Here is a 15,055-nt window from a genome sequence, read left to right as displayed (position 1 = left end):
ATCTCTCTAACTTTTTGTCGAACAGTTAATTTGATTATGACGATCAAATGGAGTAATCACTGAAACCGGAGAGATAATTAATTGCTCGGAACAGAAGAAGAAAGTTTGACACACACACATATACACACACATATATATATATATATATTGATCTTATTATAATAAAAAAGAGTTGAATTTGTAAGATACAAAACGAACATCTTTTAACTAAAAGTAAAATCCGATGACAAAAAGAAAATAGATCCAAATAATTTTTACATCAACGAGTTAAAAAAAAAAGGTCAACTTTGGGTTTGGGCTGAGGGTAACTACGCAAAGGCGGAACCTTTGGAGGCCCCATTTCCTTAGAATCACGAAGGATCGTTCACGCAAAGATCGCTGAAATTTCCTTTCCCCCCATTTTCGCTGACTTAGGGTTCTTAGAGAGACTTGGATCGGAACTTTCTGTGTCTGAATCCGAAGCCAAACATGTCAAGGCAGGTCGCGAGGCTTCTCGGATCTCTGTCGTCCAAGGTCCGACGCTCAGGGAACCAGGAGGTGTTCCCATCGTGCCGTTCGTTGACTCAGTCCCGATCCTTCACTGCGGCGCCGCCGCCTCCTCCGGCGGTTTTCGTCGACAAAAACACCCGCGTCATCTGTCAGGGTATCACTGGGAAGAACGGAACCTTCCACACCGAACAAGCCATTGAGTACGGCACCAAAATGGTACTTTATATTGATCTGTATTCTAAATCGTTTGGGTTGCTGGAATTCTGCGAGGTGAGGTTAATGCGTCAATTGATGTATCGAGATCCTAAATCAATGCAGATTAGGTAGTTGAACTCAGCAGAATCGCTTTGCGTAACCCTTTGTTCATCATCTTTGTTTGAAGGATTTAACCATGGAACCTTATAGCGTGTTTTCCATCTCCATATTCCACAAGATCAAGATTGTGTTTTATTGCTTGAATGTTATGCATTGAGTTGTCACCCTTTCTGTGTTGCTCTGGAGGATTGATTGCTTTTATGTTCGTTAAAGAATTTTTTTCCTTTTGTTGTTGTAAAATAGGTTGCCGGAGTGACTCCAAAGAAGGGTGGGACGGAACACTTGGGTCTCCCTGTTTTTAACTCGGTTGCTGAAGCTAAGGCCGAGACAAAGGCTAATGCTTCAGTGATTTATGTTCCTGCGCCTTTTGCTGCTGCTGCTATCATGGAGGCTGTGGAAGCTGAATTAGATCTTGTTGTGTGCATTACTGAAGGAATTCCTCAACATGACATGGTGAATATCTTCACGATTTCCTTTCTAAATTCTAATAATGTTCTGTCTAATCTTCTTTCACTTTTTTGGGTCTCATCAAGTGATTTGCTTGATCATTTTCTCCATATGTTTTTTTTATGTACATGCATATAAGTTTGCTCTCTGATTCCCTGAACTGGAGACTTGTGTTGTTGTAATATAGGTTCGTGTAAAGGCTGCTCTTGCCAAGCAATCAAAAACTAGGTTGATTGGTCCCAACTGCCCTGGGATTATCAAGCCTGGTGAATGCAAGATTGGGATTATGCCGGGATACATTCACAAACCCGGGAGGATTGGGATTGTTTCGCGATCCGGAACCTTGACATATGAAGCTGTAAGGTCCTTTTATATCTCTCTCGCTTTCATATTCTGTTCTCTGCCTCTCTCCTAACTTATGTGTATTTCGTATTAGGCTAGTTTATGTATAGAATTAGAGAATTATTATGTGACCCACGGAATGGAAAAAGACAAATGCATTGATACAAATATTCCCGAGTGTTAGATTAGTCAAACTTGGTACAGGATTTCTAATCACTGTCGATGTTTTGAATGTTATTCAGTGGATTTCTGATTGTTTGAATTATTGAAAAGCATTCATTTTGAGGACTTCTTAAACGGTTGCTTTCTGTTATTTTTCATGCAGGTTTTCCAAACAACAGCAGTGGGTCTGGGCCAATCTACTTGTGTGGGAATTGGTGGAGATCCATTTAACGGGACAAATTTTGTCAACTGCTTGGAGAAATTCTTTGTGGATCCACAAACAGAAGGTTGTTTTGTTTCCCAACACCTTGATTCTGGATTTTGATTTAGTCTGGTCTTCGTCCTTGATATAGTACTAAGTTTCCATTGAGGAGTTTCTCTGCAATGGTGAATTGATTTAGTTTTGCCAAGTCCCCCTTTAGAAGAAGTGCTGGTTTGGTGTTTTCTTATATGTTTTACTTCTATGCTGCTGCTGTTGTTTTTTTAAATCAATGTTCCCACTTGCCATTCTCCACTCTCTTAGTTACTAGCTTAGCTTCATGTAAGATTCTGACATGGATATCGAAACAATTGACCATTTCAGGTATCATTCTTATTGGAGAAATAGGGGGTACTGCAGAAGAAGAAGCTGCTGCATTGATAAAGGTAACCTGATTTTTTTTTCTATTCCGAAGGAACAACCAAGGATTGGTCGCTTTTCAACTTGGCCAACTTTGCTTCATCATTTCTGGATGATCAAAAAGTGAAAACATGGTATTTATATGATCAAACTCAGGAAAGTGGAACTGAGAAGCCTGTAGTTGCTTTTATTGCTGGACTTACTGCACCACCAGGGCGCCGAATGGGTCATGCTGGAGGTTAGCCTTCTTATCCTTGCTTAATATCTCACCTATCTTCCTTTTTCCTGGGGAACTACTTGTATCTAGTAAAATAGTTGAACTTTGTTCACTTGAAAAGGCGAAATCTTTTGCGTTGGTTGCGTGGTGAGTTGATCTTATGATTGTGGGAGCGTGTTCTGTGCAAAAACTGGCCTGTTTCTCATACGGGTTGGATTGGATACGGTTGGATTGGATTGGATCGCGGTCCATATTCGATCCATATCTGAACTTTTTAGTTTTTACTTACCCTCCATTTAGAAGAAAAAGTCTGGTAGGTTCCCTAGTGATCACAAGATTATATAAAACTTCTTCCTGAGTGTTTTTTTTGCATGGCTCTGTCTCTTTAATTGTTGATTCTTTTCGGAGTTCTTGGAACCAATTTCTGCTGGTGCCCATAAGATAACAATGTGAGAATCATAGACGGTTTGTGTCAGTATTCCCTTTGACCTTCTTATAGAGATTACACATTAAACCCATTCTCCGGTTAATCACTGAGGGGGAGAGTTTTCTTGTTTGTGTGCTGTCTGAACGTGCAGCCATTGTATCCGGCGGTAAGGGCACAGCTCAAGACAAGATAAAGAGCCTGAAAGATGCCGGAGTCACGGTGGTTGAATCTCCGGCCAAGATCGGATCAGCAATGCACGACATCTTCCAAGAACGAGGCCTTCTCGAGTCCAGTGAGAATCCCAGAGATTGATTCATTAGCTCGGATTTGACAGAGTCCCAACATTTTGCCAAAGGAGAAACTCTCCATCTTTTGCCGTGGCTTTGCAAATGCTCTGTCTGTTTTGTTTGAAGTGATTGAACAAAAAAAAAACATAACAGCACGGGAGAGAATTCTTTTTCTGCTTCCTCATCTTCTTCTCCTGCAGGTCATTTGGCCATAGAAGAAAGGATTCAATTGCGAAATTATAAATAAATAAAGCTCTTAAATGACTAATAAAATGTTTTCATGTACAGATGATTTCGGATTGGATAAATATTTTGCATGGAGGAAACACATGGAAATCTTCTATAACATGACTACGATTAAATGCTAAAATCCATACTAGGATAAATAACCGATGTTTGGGTATCAATATGTATGTACGTATGTATATGCAGCTGTAACATAAGTCTCGAGATATATTTGTCTGAAATGAACAACAGTTCTCGTTTCTTTTAGGATTGGAATCTGTCTAGACAGCGAAACTTCACAGGTCGAAACCTGGAAACCCCCCGAATTATGGGAAGTCACAAAATCTCGAGATCCATGTCTAATTTAAATCTACACATAAACATCGAGCACAGAGGACCTTTTTTTGCTATTCATGGCAACGGCAAGCTTTTTCATCAGAGAGAGGTTGTCCGAAAATGGCTTAATGCATCTCTGAAAAAAATATTGCCGAAAGATCTCTCTGAAATTTTTCTTATAAATTCAACTGAAATTCTTTTGGAGATTCAGAGGAAGGCGAGGCCCAGAAGAAGTGATTCCATTGGAGATTTCTCTTCTCTTCTTTCTCTCTTTCTCCTCTTTCAAATCATTTTTCTAATAAATCTTTGACTTTTTTTTAAAAGGAGGGAAAAGGGAGAAAGAAGAGTTTAGCTTTTTTGTTTTAATCCTTTGAAGCTTCTTCTTCATCATCATCTGCGTTTCACGTTTTGCTTGAGGGTCAGGAAATGGCGGGAGGAGCGTTTGCGACCAATGGAGGAGGCGACCATGAAGGAAGAGTCACGGCCTTTGTCATCATTACTTGCGTGGTGGCCGCCATGGGTGGCCTCCTCTTCGGTTATGACATCGGTATCTCAGGTTCGTATTGCAACAACGGTGTCTGATTTCTCATTTGAAACTTTTCATTCAAGATTATCGTCTCTTTCTTTACACCCAAGAAACTACCTTCCGTGCTTCCCTTCCCTGAATTCTGCATCTTCCCTTCAGTTCCTTTGATCTGAATCCGATTCGTGGTTTGATGGAATTACATATATTTGTTGCAGGAGGAGTGACATCAATGCAGGAGTTTCTGACAAAGTTCTTTCCAGATGTTCTTCTCCTTCAGCACAGGAAATCAAAGGGGGAGACTCAGTACTGCAAATATGATAACGAGCTTCTTACTCTCTTCACGTCTTCCCTCTACTTGTCTGCCCTTTTCGCCTCCTTCTTGGCCGCCACCATCACCAGGACCTTTGGCCGCAAACTCTCCATGTTCATTGGTGGCCTCTCTTTCCTCTCAGGTGCCCTTCTCAATGCTTTCGCCATTAACATCGAAATGCTTATCATCGGCCGCCTCATGCTCGGTTTCGGCGTTGGATTCGCTAACCAGGTACTACGTGCATATATAGCAATGCTAAATGTATTTGGATCAAGATTGAGTAGCAATATGATAGAATTTATTTTGTTTGAAACAGTCTGTTCCTATCTACCTGTCTGAAATGGCACCACCTCAGATGAGAGGAGCTCTGAACATAGGGTTTCAGATGGCCATCACCATCGGTATCTTGGTCGCGAACCTTGTCAACTACGCAACCCTCAAGCTCGAACACATTTCCGGGTGGAGAGTCTCTCTCGGTTTGGCCGGTGTTCCTGCTGTCATGATGCTGGTCGGATCCGTTTTCTTGCCCGACACTCCAAACTCCATCCTCGAACGTGGGAACCTGGAAGAAGCCATGGCGATGTTACGTAAGATAAGAGGCATCGAGAACGTGGAGCACGAGTTCAACGAACTCCAAGCCGCGAGCATGGCCGCCAAGAAAGTCGAGCATCCATGGAGGAACATCATGAAGCCGCGATACAGGCCGCAACTCACCTTCTGTTCGATGATTCCGTTTTTCCAGCAGCTGACAGGGATCAATGTGATAATGTTCTACGCTCCTGTCTTGTTCAAGACATTAGGGTTTGGGAACGACGCATCCCTCTGGTCTGCCGTTATCACTGGAATGGTTAACGTACTTTCCACTGTCGTATCCATTTTCACAGTCGACAAGTTCGGACGCAGGGCTCTGTTCCTCCAAGGTGGTCTCCAGATGATCTTGATGCAGGTGCGTGTACACCATTACAAATTTTCCCAGCGGTTCCATATTGTTAATGGATACAAATATATGGTCAATAAATATATGGGTTATTCTGGTTAAATTTTACACAATATGACTGACCATTTAGAAAATATTAGAGAAATGAAAAATATATAACTACAACAACAAATTTGTTGTTTTTGATGTATACAGATAGGCGTCGGATCCATGATCGGGTGGAAGTTCGGGCTGAGAGGAGAAGGAACGTTGACAAGGGTGGACGCCAACGTAATCGTAGCCATGATATGCGTCTACGTTGCGGGTTTTGCATGGTCATGGGGACCGTTGGGATGGCTAGTGCCGAGCGAGATCTGCCCGTTGGAGATCAGGTCTGCCGGTCAGTCCATTAACGTGTCGGTCAACATGTTCTTCACCTTCCTCATCGGGCAGTTCTTCCTCTCCATGCTCTGCCACATGAAGTTCGGTCTCTTCTACTTCTTCGCCGGAATGGTCTTGATCATGACGGCCTTTATATACCTTCTGTTGCCGGAGACAAAGGGTGTTCCGATCGAGGAGATGGGCAGAATCTGGAGATCTCACGGCTTCTGGGCTAAGTATATGCATGATGATGATGATGATGATGATGATGATGTTATTGCAAACAATATGGATGATGATTTGGATTCGAGGGCTTGAAGGGTATCTTCGATTTTAAGGGTTTCTTTTTCATGATTTGATTTACCATGATCATAATTTCGTTTTGTTCTTTTTTGAGAAAACGTCTGTGCTTGTGTGTGTGTGTATATATATATATATATATCCAATGAAATAGGTATACACGCTCGTGAACCTCTCCTATATCTTCTTCTTCTTCTTCTTAGAACCAAAATCTATTTCTATTACATTTCTTTTTCAATTGCCGAATCAAAGCACCTTTCAGATTTCAAAAAAAAAATTCAAATCAAACAAGGGCAAAAAAGTAGCAGAACTAAGTTTCTTGGGCTTCAAGCAACAAACCCTATCGATTCCATGGCAGAGTAACTATATGTTGCATGGAAATATTTCGGTACGTGGCGATGAATTTATTTGGAAAAAAATGATATGACATCAGTTAGCAAGAAAATTAAAATGTAATAAACCGTAACATTAATTCATGAATCAATTCATAACCAATAATAATTTTATTTTTTTAATTGTTCAGATGCTATCAGCAATAGCAGTGGCATTGTTTTCTCCGATGAGAGAGAGGTTTGCACCAACCGCCCCTGCCGTTATCGCAGCCGTCGAGACACCACCGGTTGCATCTGTCTTCGTCATCCTCTGTGTCGCACCTACCGAACTTTGGGTGAGTATTGCAACACAACGACTTTCCCTTCGCTTCTCCCATGTCTGAATATAACAAAAACAACATCAAAATCACAACACCAAAACCATTCAGACCATGCAATTAATGCCGTAAGAGTTTGAACTGCATGCATGCTTCTTGTTTTGACCTAATATCTCTCCCTACATTTTTTGGTAACCGGATATCTGTGGACCAAGACTGTCAGTTTCAAAATCCGAAAACGGGTTTTAGGGTTTCAGATTCCAACACAGAGTTTCAATATTTATATGTAAACCCTAATATAGAACGTGCGAAATCCAAGGGTATGGGGTCAAAAAGGCCGAAGGTCGGTACTAGATTTAAGGTTTAGGGTTTAGAGTTAATCTCGGATCAGGAGCCAAACATATAATTTGTATTATACGCTCTCTCCGCAAACTTATTCTCCATACATCTTATTTATTAGGTTATCTCTCAATCGGGTCTATATTATATTATATTATTTTATTTTTAAAAAAAGAGAAGAATACCATTGAATCAAAAAGAGAAAGGAAGAAACTGACCAACACACAGGAGGAGAACGACGAGCAGAGCAAAGGAGATGACTTTCATGTTGGCCATCTTCTTCTTCTTCTTCGTCTCTCTTGAGATTTCTTAATTTTAGGGTTAGGGCGAATTTTTGAGTTGTCAATATTTTCCTCTTGTTTATAAACATACGATATATATATATATACTCGTGTGGAAATATGCATATTTTCCTGTAAGAGTATAAAATGGAAATATAAGAGACGTTTCGGAAGTATGCAATAAGCATAATGGAAAACATGCATTTTATAGAGATTTGTTTCCATATATAGTCTGATGTGTTCATATTATATGAAATCTTCTCAATTAATGCACCAAGCCAGCCTCAGATTGTGCCTTGGGCAAATGTAAATATATGCAAGTGTTCCATGCAAAATGTACACATATATGCAATAAGCACTACTATACCCATGCGTTCGTATAAACAGAGATATATACGTACACTGTTTCATTTCTATAATCAAGATATATATGCACATTCATATATAGATGTACATATACGTACAAAAGCATGGTGTTAAGTGAATACGTTGGAGATTGTAGGAAAGAATAATATTTGTTAAAGCTAATTAACATTTATGATCTTTTAATTTAAAGAAAACTTGTTAAACTTTTGTTTTGGAAAACTTCTTTTTCTTACATTTGTTTATATATAGAAATGTTCTCGGCAATATGAGATGTTTCTTCTTTTTTTTCTTTCCTTTTTTTTTCTAAAAAAAAATTCTCTGTTGATTTGTTAAATATCAAACCAAATCAAATTACACATACAAAGTTGAGAGCAAACCAATTCAAATAGAAAATGACCTAAACCAGAAATAGAAAACCGAATAAATCTACTCTCTCTAAAATCGAACATGCACATAAAAAGGTAGGGACAGATGGATCAGTCATTGTACGTACTTAGTGTTTTTTTTTTAATTATAATACGGAACTACATCTTTCTTCCATAGGATCGAAGATTCGGGTTAATGTCCCTCTCCACGTTTGGATTTGAACTCAGAATAAAACCATACTTTACATATTCTCTTACCACTAGAACATTCAAATTCAAATTTGGGTTACTTAGTGTCTTCATTTGCTAACATAAAACTGTCCAAGATTAATCGAGAATAGTAGCTTTATCATCATCATACGTACTTAGTGATTTCATCTTTTAAAGTTGTTATTTTGTTTTTCACTTTCGCGTTCAAAACTTTATTCTTTCCTTTTTTAATATCAAACCATGAAAATCGATGTTTCTAAAGTGGATTAACCGTTTAAGTATAAAAAAACCCAGACACATAAGACCTCTCTTCAACAAAAAAATATTATCCAAATTTTAGTAGTTTAATCGGTGTAAAAGAGGTACAAAACGTCTGTCATGTTCCGAATTCAAATCTCAAAATTTGGGGAGGGAATATATAATCCAAATGACATGGCTGATTCCTGATCTCATAATTAATTTGGACCTTAGATCCACGATACCCGATTACAAAAAAAACGTAAAAAAATAATGTCTCCTTCCTAATCCCCATGGACGAATCTTGAAAAAACTACCGAAAGGTTGGGTTACAGATGGATGGAAATTCAGACAATAAGAGGATTCACTTCCTATCTTATGAGAGAATTCCTGAGTTTTGCGTTGGTTTAAATGTTGAAGCTTATTTAATTTGACAAGTATTATCAGTTAGTTGGTTTAGAGGTTGAAACTTAATTAATTTGACAAGTATTAACCGGAATTAACCGTTAATTAACTTGTTCAAACCCGGTTTAGATTGAATTGTGACCCGGTTTAGTTCTTGGTACAAACACATCATGGATGGACCCTGCAGAAGGAAGCGAAGTGGTCGTTGACCTTTAGTCTTCTTCTTGTCTGCTGCGGACCAACATAACTACCTGGAGGGATGGCGATGAATATACGATAAATACTCTCTCCCCTAACAACCGTCCATTTTTTAGAATTCCATATTTGCCCTAACACCAAACGTGACTTATTCCGAAAAGGAGGGTATTTAGGTAATTAAACAATCTACTGGTTTTGTGTTGCTTTCCTTGTACCACACGATCCGTCCCCTTAAATCCGAGAGGAAAAGAGGCAAGAGAGATTGATTAGATTAGGGTTTCTGATTAGTAGCCCCTAAACCTTAATTTTAATCTGATTGAGTCCCAGCTTCTGGAGGTTCCCGATTCCGATCATGGCGTCATCGGTCTGCATTAACGAGGCGTTGACGGACGACGAGCTGAGATGGGTGTTGTCGAGGTTGGACAGCGACAAGGACAAGGAGGTGTTCGGTCTCGTCTGCAAGAGGTGGCTGCATCTGCAGAGCACCGAGCGGAAGAAGCTTGCGGCGCGTGCGGGTCCACACATGCTCCGCCGCATGGCCGCGAGGTTCACTCGCCTCGTCGAATTAGACCTGTCTCAGTCAATCTCCAGGTCTTTCTACCCCGGAGTCACCGATTCTGACCTCTCTGTCATCGCCGAGGGATTCAAGTGCTTGAGAGTCCTCAGTCTGCAGAACTGTAAAGGTAACTACTTTTTATACAAACTCGGAGAATATGGCTTTTACCTTTCTGGGTTTCATTTGTTTTGACTGAGAGTTCTTGTAATTGTAGTGGAAGTGTTTATGGGTGGGCAAGATTCAGTTTAGGGAAAGTTGCTAGTATTTGAAGGCTTGAGGTTTGCTCTATGCGTTTATAGGTTTCTGTTGTGTCCAATACCGTAGTAGCCTTTGGTCTCTGTGGGTATAATAGATAGTGTCATGATAGGATATAGAACGAAATTCTCATTTCTGTGCTTTCCAAACATTCTTTGGTTTCAATTCATTGGCTTCAGATGGTGTTCAACTTCAAACTTGAGATTTTAGTATAGTGGGCATGGCTCCCCCATCTTGTCGAGGCCCAGGGTGTAACCTTTGGTTGGTTCGGTGACCTTTCTGTCTGTCTATTTGAGAACATCTTGAGTAAGGAAGTATGATCATATTCGAGAAGACCCGGTTTGCTAATTCAACCTTAAGTGGGATTTTCTATGTTTGAATCTGACCTAGGAGATTACTGTTGAGTACTCCATCCTTCAGGCGCCTTCTTTCTATTTAGTATGGATGTACTTTTGTTTGAGTTGTCAAGTCTGAAGATGTGATGGTGTTTTGAGGAGGCGCTCTATAGTAACTAGGCCTCCACACCTTTTTAAGTCATAACTGGATTAAAGAGATAATCAAAGTATTTATTGATATGGATAGCAAAAATCATTGAGTCTGTACCCAAAAAATAAACCAACCATCATCGAGTCATTTGGGTTTTACCATGGTGAAAACAAATAAAAGGGTTTTGGCAACCATTGACGAACACGAGATAATCAAAGTATTTATTGATATGGATAGCAATACCATTGAGTCTGTGCCCAAAAAATAAACCATACCATAGAGTCATGTATGTTGATAATGGAATGATCTTATTCTCAAATTTTGGCAACCATTGAGTCATTTGGGATTTACTGAGGTGACAACAAACAAAAGGGTTTTGGCAACAATTGACGAACACGAAAAAAGCCTTGGCAATGTTTGACTATCCTGTTTATGGTATACATCATTTCCTTTTTATTTGTGAAGTCAAATAGACAACAATATACCGTGGATATGTTCTGAACTATTTTTGGCAATCCATTTTATGGTACACGTTGTTTGGTTTTGTATTTCTGAAGTTTGCTGGACCATAAAATAACATCTAATCGGGATTGTACTTGTTTCTTTCAATATTTTGGCTGCAGTAAATTTGGTTGGGGTAACTCTGGTTGTTACTTAACTGTTTTGCTTCTTGCAACAGGTGTTACAGATACTGGGTTGGCATCACTTGGATCTAGTCTCTCTTCTCTGCAGTTTTTGGATGTATCCTACTGCAGAAAGCTCACCGATAAAGGATTATCCGCTGTTGCAGAAGGCTGTCGTGACCTAAGGACTTTGCATCTCGCTGGATGCCGATTTATCTCAGACAAATTATTAAAATCACTGTCCGAGAGTTGTCGTGATCTGGAAGCTCTAGGACTTCAAGGCTGCAGCAATATTACTGATTTAGGCCTGAGTGATCTTGTAAAAGGCTGCCGGAAGATAAAATTCTTAGATATCAACAAGTGCAATAATGTTGGAGATGCTGGGGTATCCGGTGTTGCTGAAGCTTGTGCCTCTTCCCTTACGACACTGAAGCTGTTGGACTGTTACAAAGTCGGGGACGAATCTATATTATCTTTGGCAAAATTTTGCAGGAATCTACAAACTCTAATAATTGGTGGTTGCCGTGACATCTCTGACAAATCTATAAAACCACTGGCTGCTTCCTGTAGAGACAGTCTCAAGAACCTGAGAATGGATTGGTGTTTGAATATAACTGACTCTTCCCTGAGCTGCATTCTCATGCAGTGCATAAACTTGGAGGCTCTTGATATCGGTTGCTGTGAAGAGATCACCGATGCTGCTTTCCAGGATTTGGGGAATGGCAACGTGTTGGGTTTGAAGGTTTTAAAGGTGAGCAATTGCCCGAAGATCACGGTGTCAGGGATAGGCTTGCTTTTGGGGAAGTGCAGTTCCCTGGAGTATCTCGACGTAAGGTCTCTTCCACATGTGACGAAAGGGAGATGCGATGAAGCTGGGCTGGTATTTCCAAAATGTTGTAAAGTAAATTTCGTGGGAAGTTTAATTGAGCCAGATGTGCTGCTCTGAAGATTATGGGGTTCAGAGGTTGGGGTTGGGGAAAATATCATGGGCCCTTCAAAGACATTTCGGGGTTTCACTACCCTCTGGAATCTCACTGGTGCATTTACTCTTATGTGTGATGGTCCATCAGTGAGATTTCTCAAGCTCTGTACATGCTGTGCATGAAAATTTGATTGCGGTTGGTTTGTTATATACATCAACACCACTTGCAATGTGTTCCTATTGTTGGCATATACTATCTCTGTCCTGGTCTCCATGGATGGACCTGCACTGCATCTCCCTCTAATAAAAAGTTTGAGCCTTTGATATCCGGTTGTGGATTCAGATTTTCTATATAGTAGTTCTTGAACCAGAATGTTCTGTGTGATGAAATTGCTAGAAAGACATGAAAAAATGGAGCAGGTTGACCCAGGAAGCTCTCTGGTTGCAAACAGGAGGACTGCTTCTACTTCTTGTTTCTTCCTTATTTCTGAGTTCTTGAAGTTTATTGGTGCTTGTGAATCTACTGAATGGCCTTAAGATTATGCAATGCATGTATTCGCGTGGTTCAGCTCTTTGCATGTTTCTTGTTCCAGACATGTTCTCCCGCACAGGTTACATGAGTTAATATTCCCAGCAGGGTGTACAGGTTAGCTATCTCCTTGTGTTGCGTTTCATGGTTTTTACATTTGGATGAGTGGAATTAGAACAAAAGATGAGCTTTTTATATATTCATTTCTTGCATGAGCCGCGTCTGCAATGTAAAAGAAATGGTAAAAATGAGTTTGTACAATATTGTTTTTTTTCTAGGACTCTACTATCTTCATTCATGTGACTATTCTGATGAAAACAGGTAAGAAGAAATGAAATATTTCTTCTTGACCCGAGTCACCACGGCAGACCGGCTCATTGGGCGTTGTCTTCTTGGAAGCTCTGAGACAATGCCAGTTGAAGACAGTTGAAAGCTTTCTTGTAGCTCAAGAATCCCATGAACCAAAAGTCGAAATCATCAACTGTGACTACTTCCAGGTACTTCTGTGATGGCTTCTTAGTGTTCTGACTCTGGTCTACTCTCTTGATCTTGCTCAATGGGATCGATACCTTGTAATGAACCCGGACTATGTCTCCCTGAGGGGAAGCGATCTTGATAGACCTTTCGCTGCAGAAGGCAATCTTCTTGGACGAGATGAAAAGAAGACCCGCGATGGGACCAGCTGTTGTCGACAGGTAACACTGATACGCCTTGAACAGTTTCTCTCCGTCCCCAACCCTGAACAGTCGCTTGAAGATTTTCTCGAGGCCTCCAACTTGAAGAATCCTGGCTCCCAAGGCTAGCTTTCTCTTTACTGTTTCGGTAAGCTTTGGTCCCAACTTACTCTGATCTCTAGCTCCATTGGTGAAGCCATCGGTTTTCTTTCCTTCCTGCATGCTTATTCTTCTAAGAACCGAGTTTCCTTTGCCTGCCACGCCATAACAAGGAGCGACCCGTTAGGAAGGAGGAGGGGAAAAAAGCTACAGACAGGGGATAAACAATAAGAGGAGAAAGGTACTAACTTTGTTCGGATTTCTTGGAAGAAGTCGAAACCCGGAATTTGTTTACAGCAGCCGGATCAAGCAAGTAACCCACCGGGGATTTCTTGACCGGAGGAAACGAGATCACTTGTTGCTGAAGTCTGTTCATGTTCATGTTCATCTTCGGCTCGTTCTTGGGATTATGTCTGAGGACTGATCTGTTTTTTTCCCTTCTTTTGTGAATTGTGAGTTTGGTTGTGATCTGATGGCAAACCCAGCGGTTGAGCAGAGAGGTATATAAAGGGAAGCACGAGAGGCAGTTGAGGCTGTGAAATCTTTGAGGATGAGTCATAGATGGATCATCAAGGAAGGAGAAAAGCCGCTTTTTTAGGGTTTTCTTTCTTCTTTTTCGTTCCTTAATCTTTTTCTGGTTAAAAGCAAAGAGAAGATTAGGCATATGGTATGTCTGGTCGCTTTGAGAAAAGAAACTCAAAGAGGAAATATATATATATTAAAAAAAATACTAATAGAAAAAAAAAAGTGTTGCATGCAACTAACAAAGTGCTTTTGTCTAGTCCTTGAGAAGGATCTAGTCGCAGCTCTTGTTCTCTATGAAGGCTTTGAACGTTGTTGTCTTCCTCTAATATCATATCTAATTATTATTAATAATATATTTATATAATATTAACGTTTATATATCATCTAAACTCTCCCATCTTAGGTTATATAATATTAACGTTTATACATTTGATCGTTATTATATGTAAATGCATGAAAATGTACAAACATCATCCGACGTTAGAATCCGACATGATTTTGTTTTTTTTTTAGCCTCAATACAAGTTGGCGAAAACGTTATCTTGATGGGGCCCTAATTTACTTAGCCATGCACATGTAACATTGTGACATTGTCGGATTATATTAGCCAATGGGGGTCCCATGTTACACGTAGGTTTTCCTAATTAGTTGGAACCATTATAAACAAAAAATTTAAGAGCAAATATGCGTAGGAATAACACAAATGGCATTTGACCTATGCTTTTAAATCAACGGATTGTAGATGCGTGGCTTTGGACCTTTCTGAGTTGGCATCGTGACTTTCTGATGCCATGGAGACATCATCTTTTTATGGTAAGATAAGATTTTTTATTATGAAAAAAGCGATTTAATATTGATACAAAAAAGGAGGGATATTGGTAATGGAATAAACCTGTTGTTGCATGAAATTCGTCATCCATGTGATATGCTCATGCACCCATCTACGCGTTATTATATACACGAAAAAAGAAAAAAGAAAAAAGAAAAGCGAATTATTAGTTAGTTGTTACGAATAAAAATACGACGAGAGGGAAAGA

General features: G+C 39.9%; 5 protein-coding genes and 1 long non-coding RNA gene across 6 annotated transcripts; 4 read left to right on the top strand and 2 right to left on the bottom strand.

The window, feature by feature from the left end:
- The first annotated feature begins 336 nt into the window (after positions 1 to 336).
- Positions 337 to 3,489, top strand: LOC104819374 (succinate--CoA ligase [ADP-forming] subunit alpha-1, mitochondrial). The gene is made up of 7 exons (XM_010549407.1): positions 337 to 705; positions 1,048 to 1,257; positions 1,439 to 1,609; positions 1,919 to 2,042; positions 2,339 to 2,400; positions 2,531 to 2,612; positions 3,170 to 3,489. Exons 1-7 carry the CDS (start codon positions 469 to 471, stop codon positions 3,328 to 3,330), a joined length of 1,047 nt encoding a protein of 348 aa, XP_010547709.1. The 5' UTR covers positions 337 to 468; the 3' UTR covers positions 3,331 to 3,489.
- A 462-nt stretch (positions 3,490 to 3,951) lies between these two features.
- On the top strand, positions 3,952 to 6,477 carry LOC104819373 (sugar transport protein 11-like). The gene is made up of 4 exons (XM_010549405.2): positions 3,952 to 4,422; positions 4,608 to 4,933; positions 5,019 to 5,648; positions 5,835 to 6,477. The coding sequence occupies exons 1-4, from the start codon at positions 4,293 to 4,295 to the stop codon at positions 6,315 to 6,317; spliced, it is 1,569 nt and encodes a 522-aa protein (XP_010547707.1). The 5' UTR covers positions 3,952 to 4,292; the 3' UTR covers positions 6,318 to 6,477.
- Positions 6,478 to 6,828: 351 nt separating this feature from the next.
- On the bottom strand, positions 6,829 to 7,570 carry LOC109116906 (putative defensin-like protein 23). The gene is made up of 2 exons (XM_019203175.1): positions 7,506 to 7,570; positions 6,829 to 7,010 (listed from the first exon to the last, which is right to left on the bottom strand). The coding sequence occupies exons 1-2, from the start codon at positions 7,561 to 7,563 to the stop codon at positions 6,829 to 6,831; spliced, it is 240 nt and encodes a 79-aa protein (XP_019058720.1). The 5' UTR covers positions 7,564 to 7,570.
- A 2,008-nt stretch (positions 7,571 to 9,578) lies between these two features.
- Positions 9,579 to 12,517, top strand: LOC104819372 (F-box/LRR-repeat protein 2-like). Its single transcript, XM_010549404.2, has 2 exons — positions 9,579 to 10,032; positions 11,326 to 12,517. Exons 1-2 carry the CDS (start codon positions 9,702 to 9,704, stop codon positions 12,213 to 12,215), a joined length of 1,221 nt encoding a protein of 406 aa, XP_010547706.1. The 5' UTR covers positions 9,579 to 9,701; the 3' UTR covers positions 12,216 to 12,517.
- A 374-nt stretch (positions 12,518 to 12,891) lies between these two features.
- LOC104819370 (GEM-like protein 4) lies at positions 12,892 to 14,175 on the bottom strand. The gene is made up of 2 exons (XM_010549403.2): positions 13,743 to 14,175; positions 12,892 to 13,648 (listed from the first exon to the last, which is right to left on the bottom strand). The coding sequence occupies exons 1-2, from the start codon at positions 14,155 to 14,157 to the stop codon at positions 13,095 to 13,097; spliced, it is 969 nt and encodes a 322-aa protein (XP_010547705.2). The 5' UTR covers positions 14,158 to 14,175; the 3' UTR covers positions 12,892 to 13,094.
- LOC104819371 lies at positions 13,645 to 14,329 on the top strand. The gene is made up of 2 exons (XR_772792.1): positions 13,645 to 13,734; positions 13,951 to 14,329. It is a non-coding gene; the product is annotated as an uncharacterized LOC104819371 (long non-coding RNA).
- Positions 14,330 to 15,055: the final 726 nt, after the last annotated feature.

Source organism: Tarenaya hassleriana, unplaced genomic scaffold (genome assembly GCF_000463585.1).
Source record: "Tarenaya hassleriana unplaced genomic scaffold, ASM46358v1 Cleome3, whole genome shotgun sequence".
Classification (NCBI taxonomy): Eukaryota; Viridiplantae; Streptophyta; class Magnoliopsida; order Brassicales; family Cleomaceae; genus Tarenaya; species Tarenaya hassleriana.
This window is presented reverse-complemented; position numbering and strand designations above follow the sequence as displayed.

What these genes read in the sequence shown, in the direction of transcription:
- LOC104819374 (XM_010549407.1), top strand. Translation starts at nt 469, where the DNA reads ATGTCAAGGCAGGTCGCGAGGCTTCTCGGATCTCTGTCGTCCAAGGTC. An exon ending in AAGCTGCTGCATTGATAAAG is followed by an intron (nt 2,401 to 2,530) that starts GTAACCTGATTT and finishes GATCAAACTCAG; the next exon opens with GAAAGTGGAACTGAGAAGCC. An exon ending in CCGAATGGGTCATGCTGGAG is followed by an intron (nt 2,613 to 3,169) that starts GTTAGCCTTCTT and finishes CTGAACGTGCAG; the next exon opens with CCATTGTATCCGGCGGTAAG.
- LOC104819373 (XM_010549405.2), top strand. Translation starts at nt 4,293, where the DNA reads ATGGCGGGAGGAGCGTTTGCGACCAATGGAGGAGGCGACCATGAAGGA. An exon ending in TTATGACATCGGTATCTCAG is followed by an intron (nt 4,423 to 4,607) that starts GTTCGTATTGCA and finishes TATTTGTTGCAG; the next exon opens with GAGGAGTGACATCAATGCAG. An exon ending in GCGTTGGATTCGCTAACCAG is followed by an intron (nt 4,934 to 5,018) that starts GTACTACGTGCA and finishes TGTTTGAAACAG; the next exon opens with TCTGTTCCTATCTACCTGTC.
- LOC109116906 (XM_019203175.1), bottom strand. Translation starts at nt 7,563, where the DNA reads ATGGCCAACATGAAAGTCATCTCCTTTGCTCTGCTCGTCGTTCTCCTC. An exon ending in CGTTCTCCTCCTGTGTGTTG is followed by an intron (nt 7,011 to 7,505) that starts GTCAGTTTCTTC and finishes TGTTATATTCAG; the next exon opens with ACATGGGAGAAGCGAAGGGA.
- LOC104819372 (XM_010549404.2), top strand. Translation starts at nt 9,702, where the DNA reads ATGGCGTCATCGGTCTGCATTAACGAGGCGTTGACGGACGACGAGCTG. An exon ending in CAGTCTGCAGAACTGTAAAG is followed by an intron (nt 10,033 to 11,325) that starts GTAACTACTTTT and finishes TTCTTGCAACAG; the next exon opens with GTGTTACAGATACTGGGTTG.
- LOC104819370 (XM_010549403.2), bottom strand. Translation starts at nt 14,157, where the DNA reads ATGCCTAATCTTCTCTTTGCTTTTAACCAGAAAAAGATTAAGGAACGA. An exon ending in TTCCAAGAAATCCGAACAAA is followed by an intron (nt 13,649 to 13,742) that starts GTTAGTACCTTT and finishes ATGGCGTGGCAG; the next exon opens with GCAAAGGAAACTCGGTTCTT.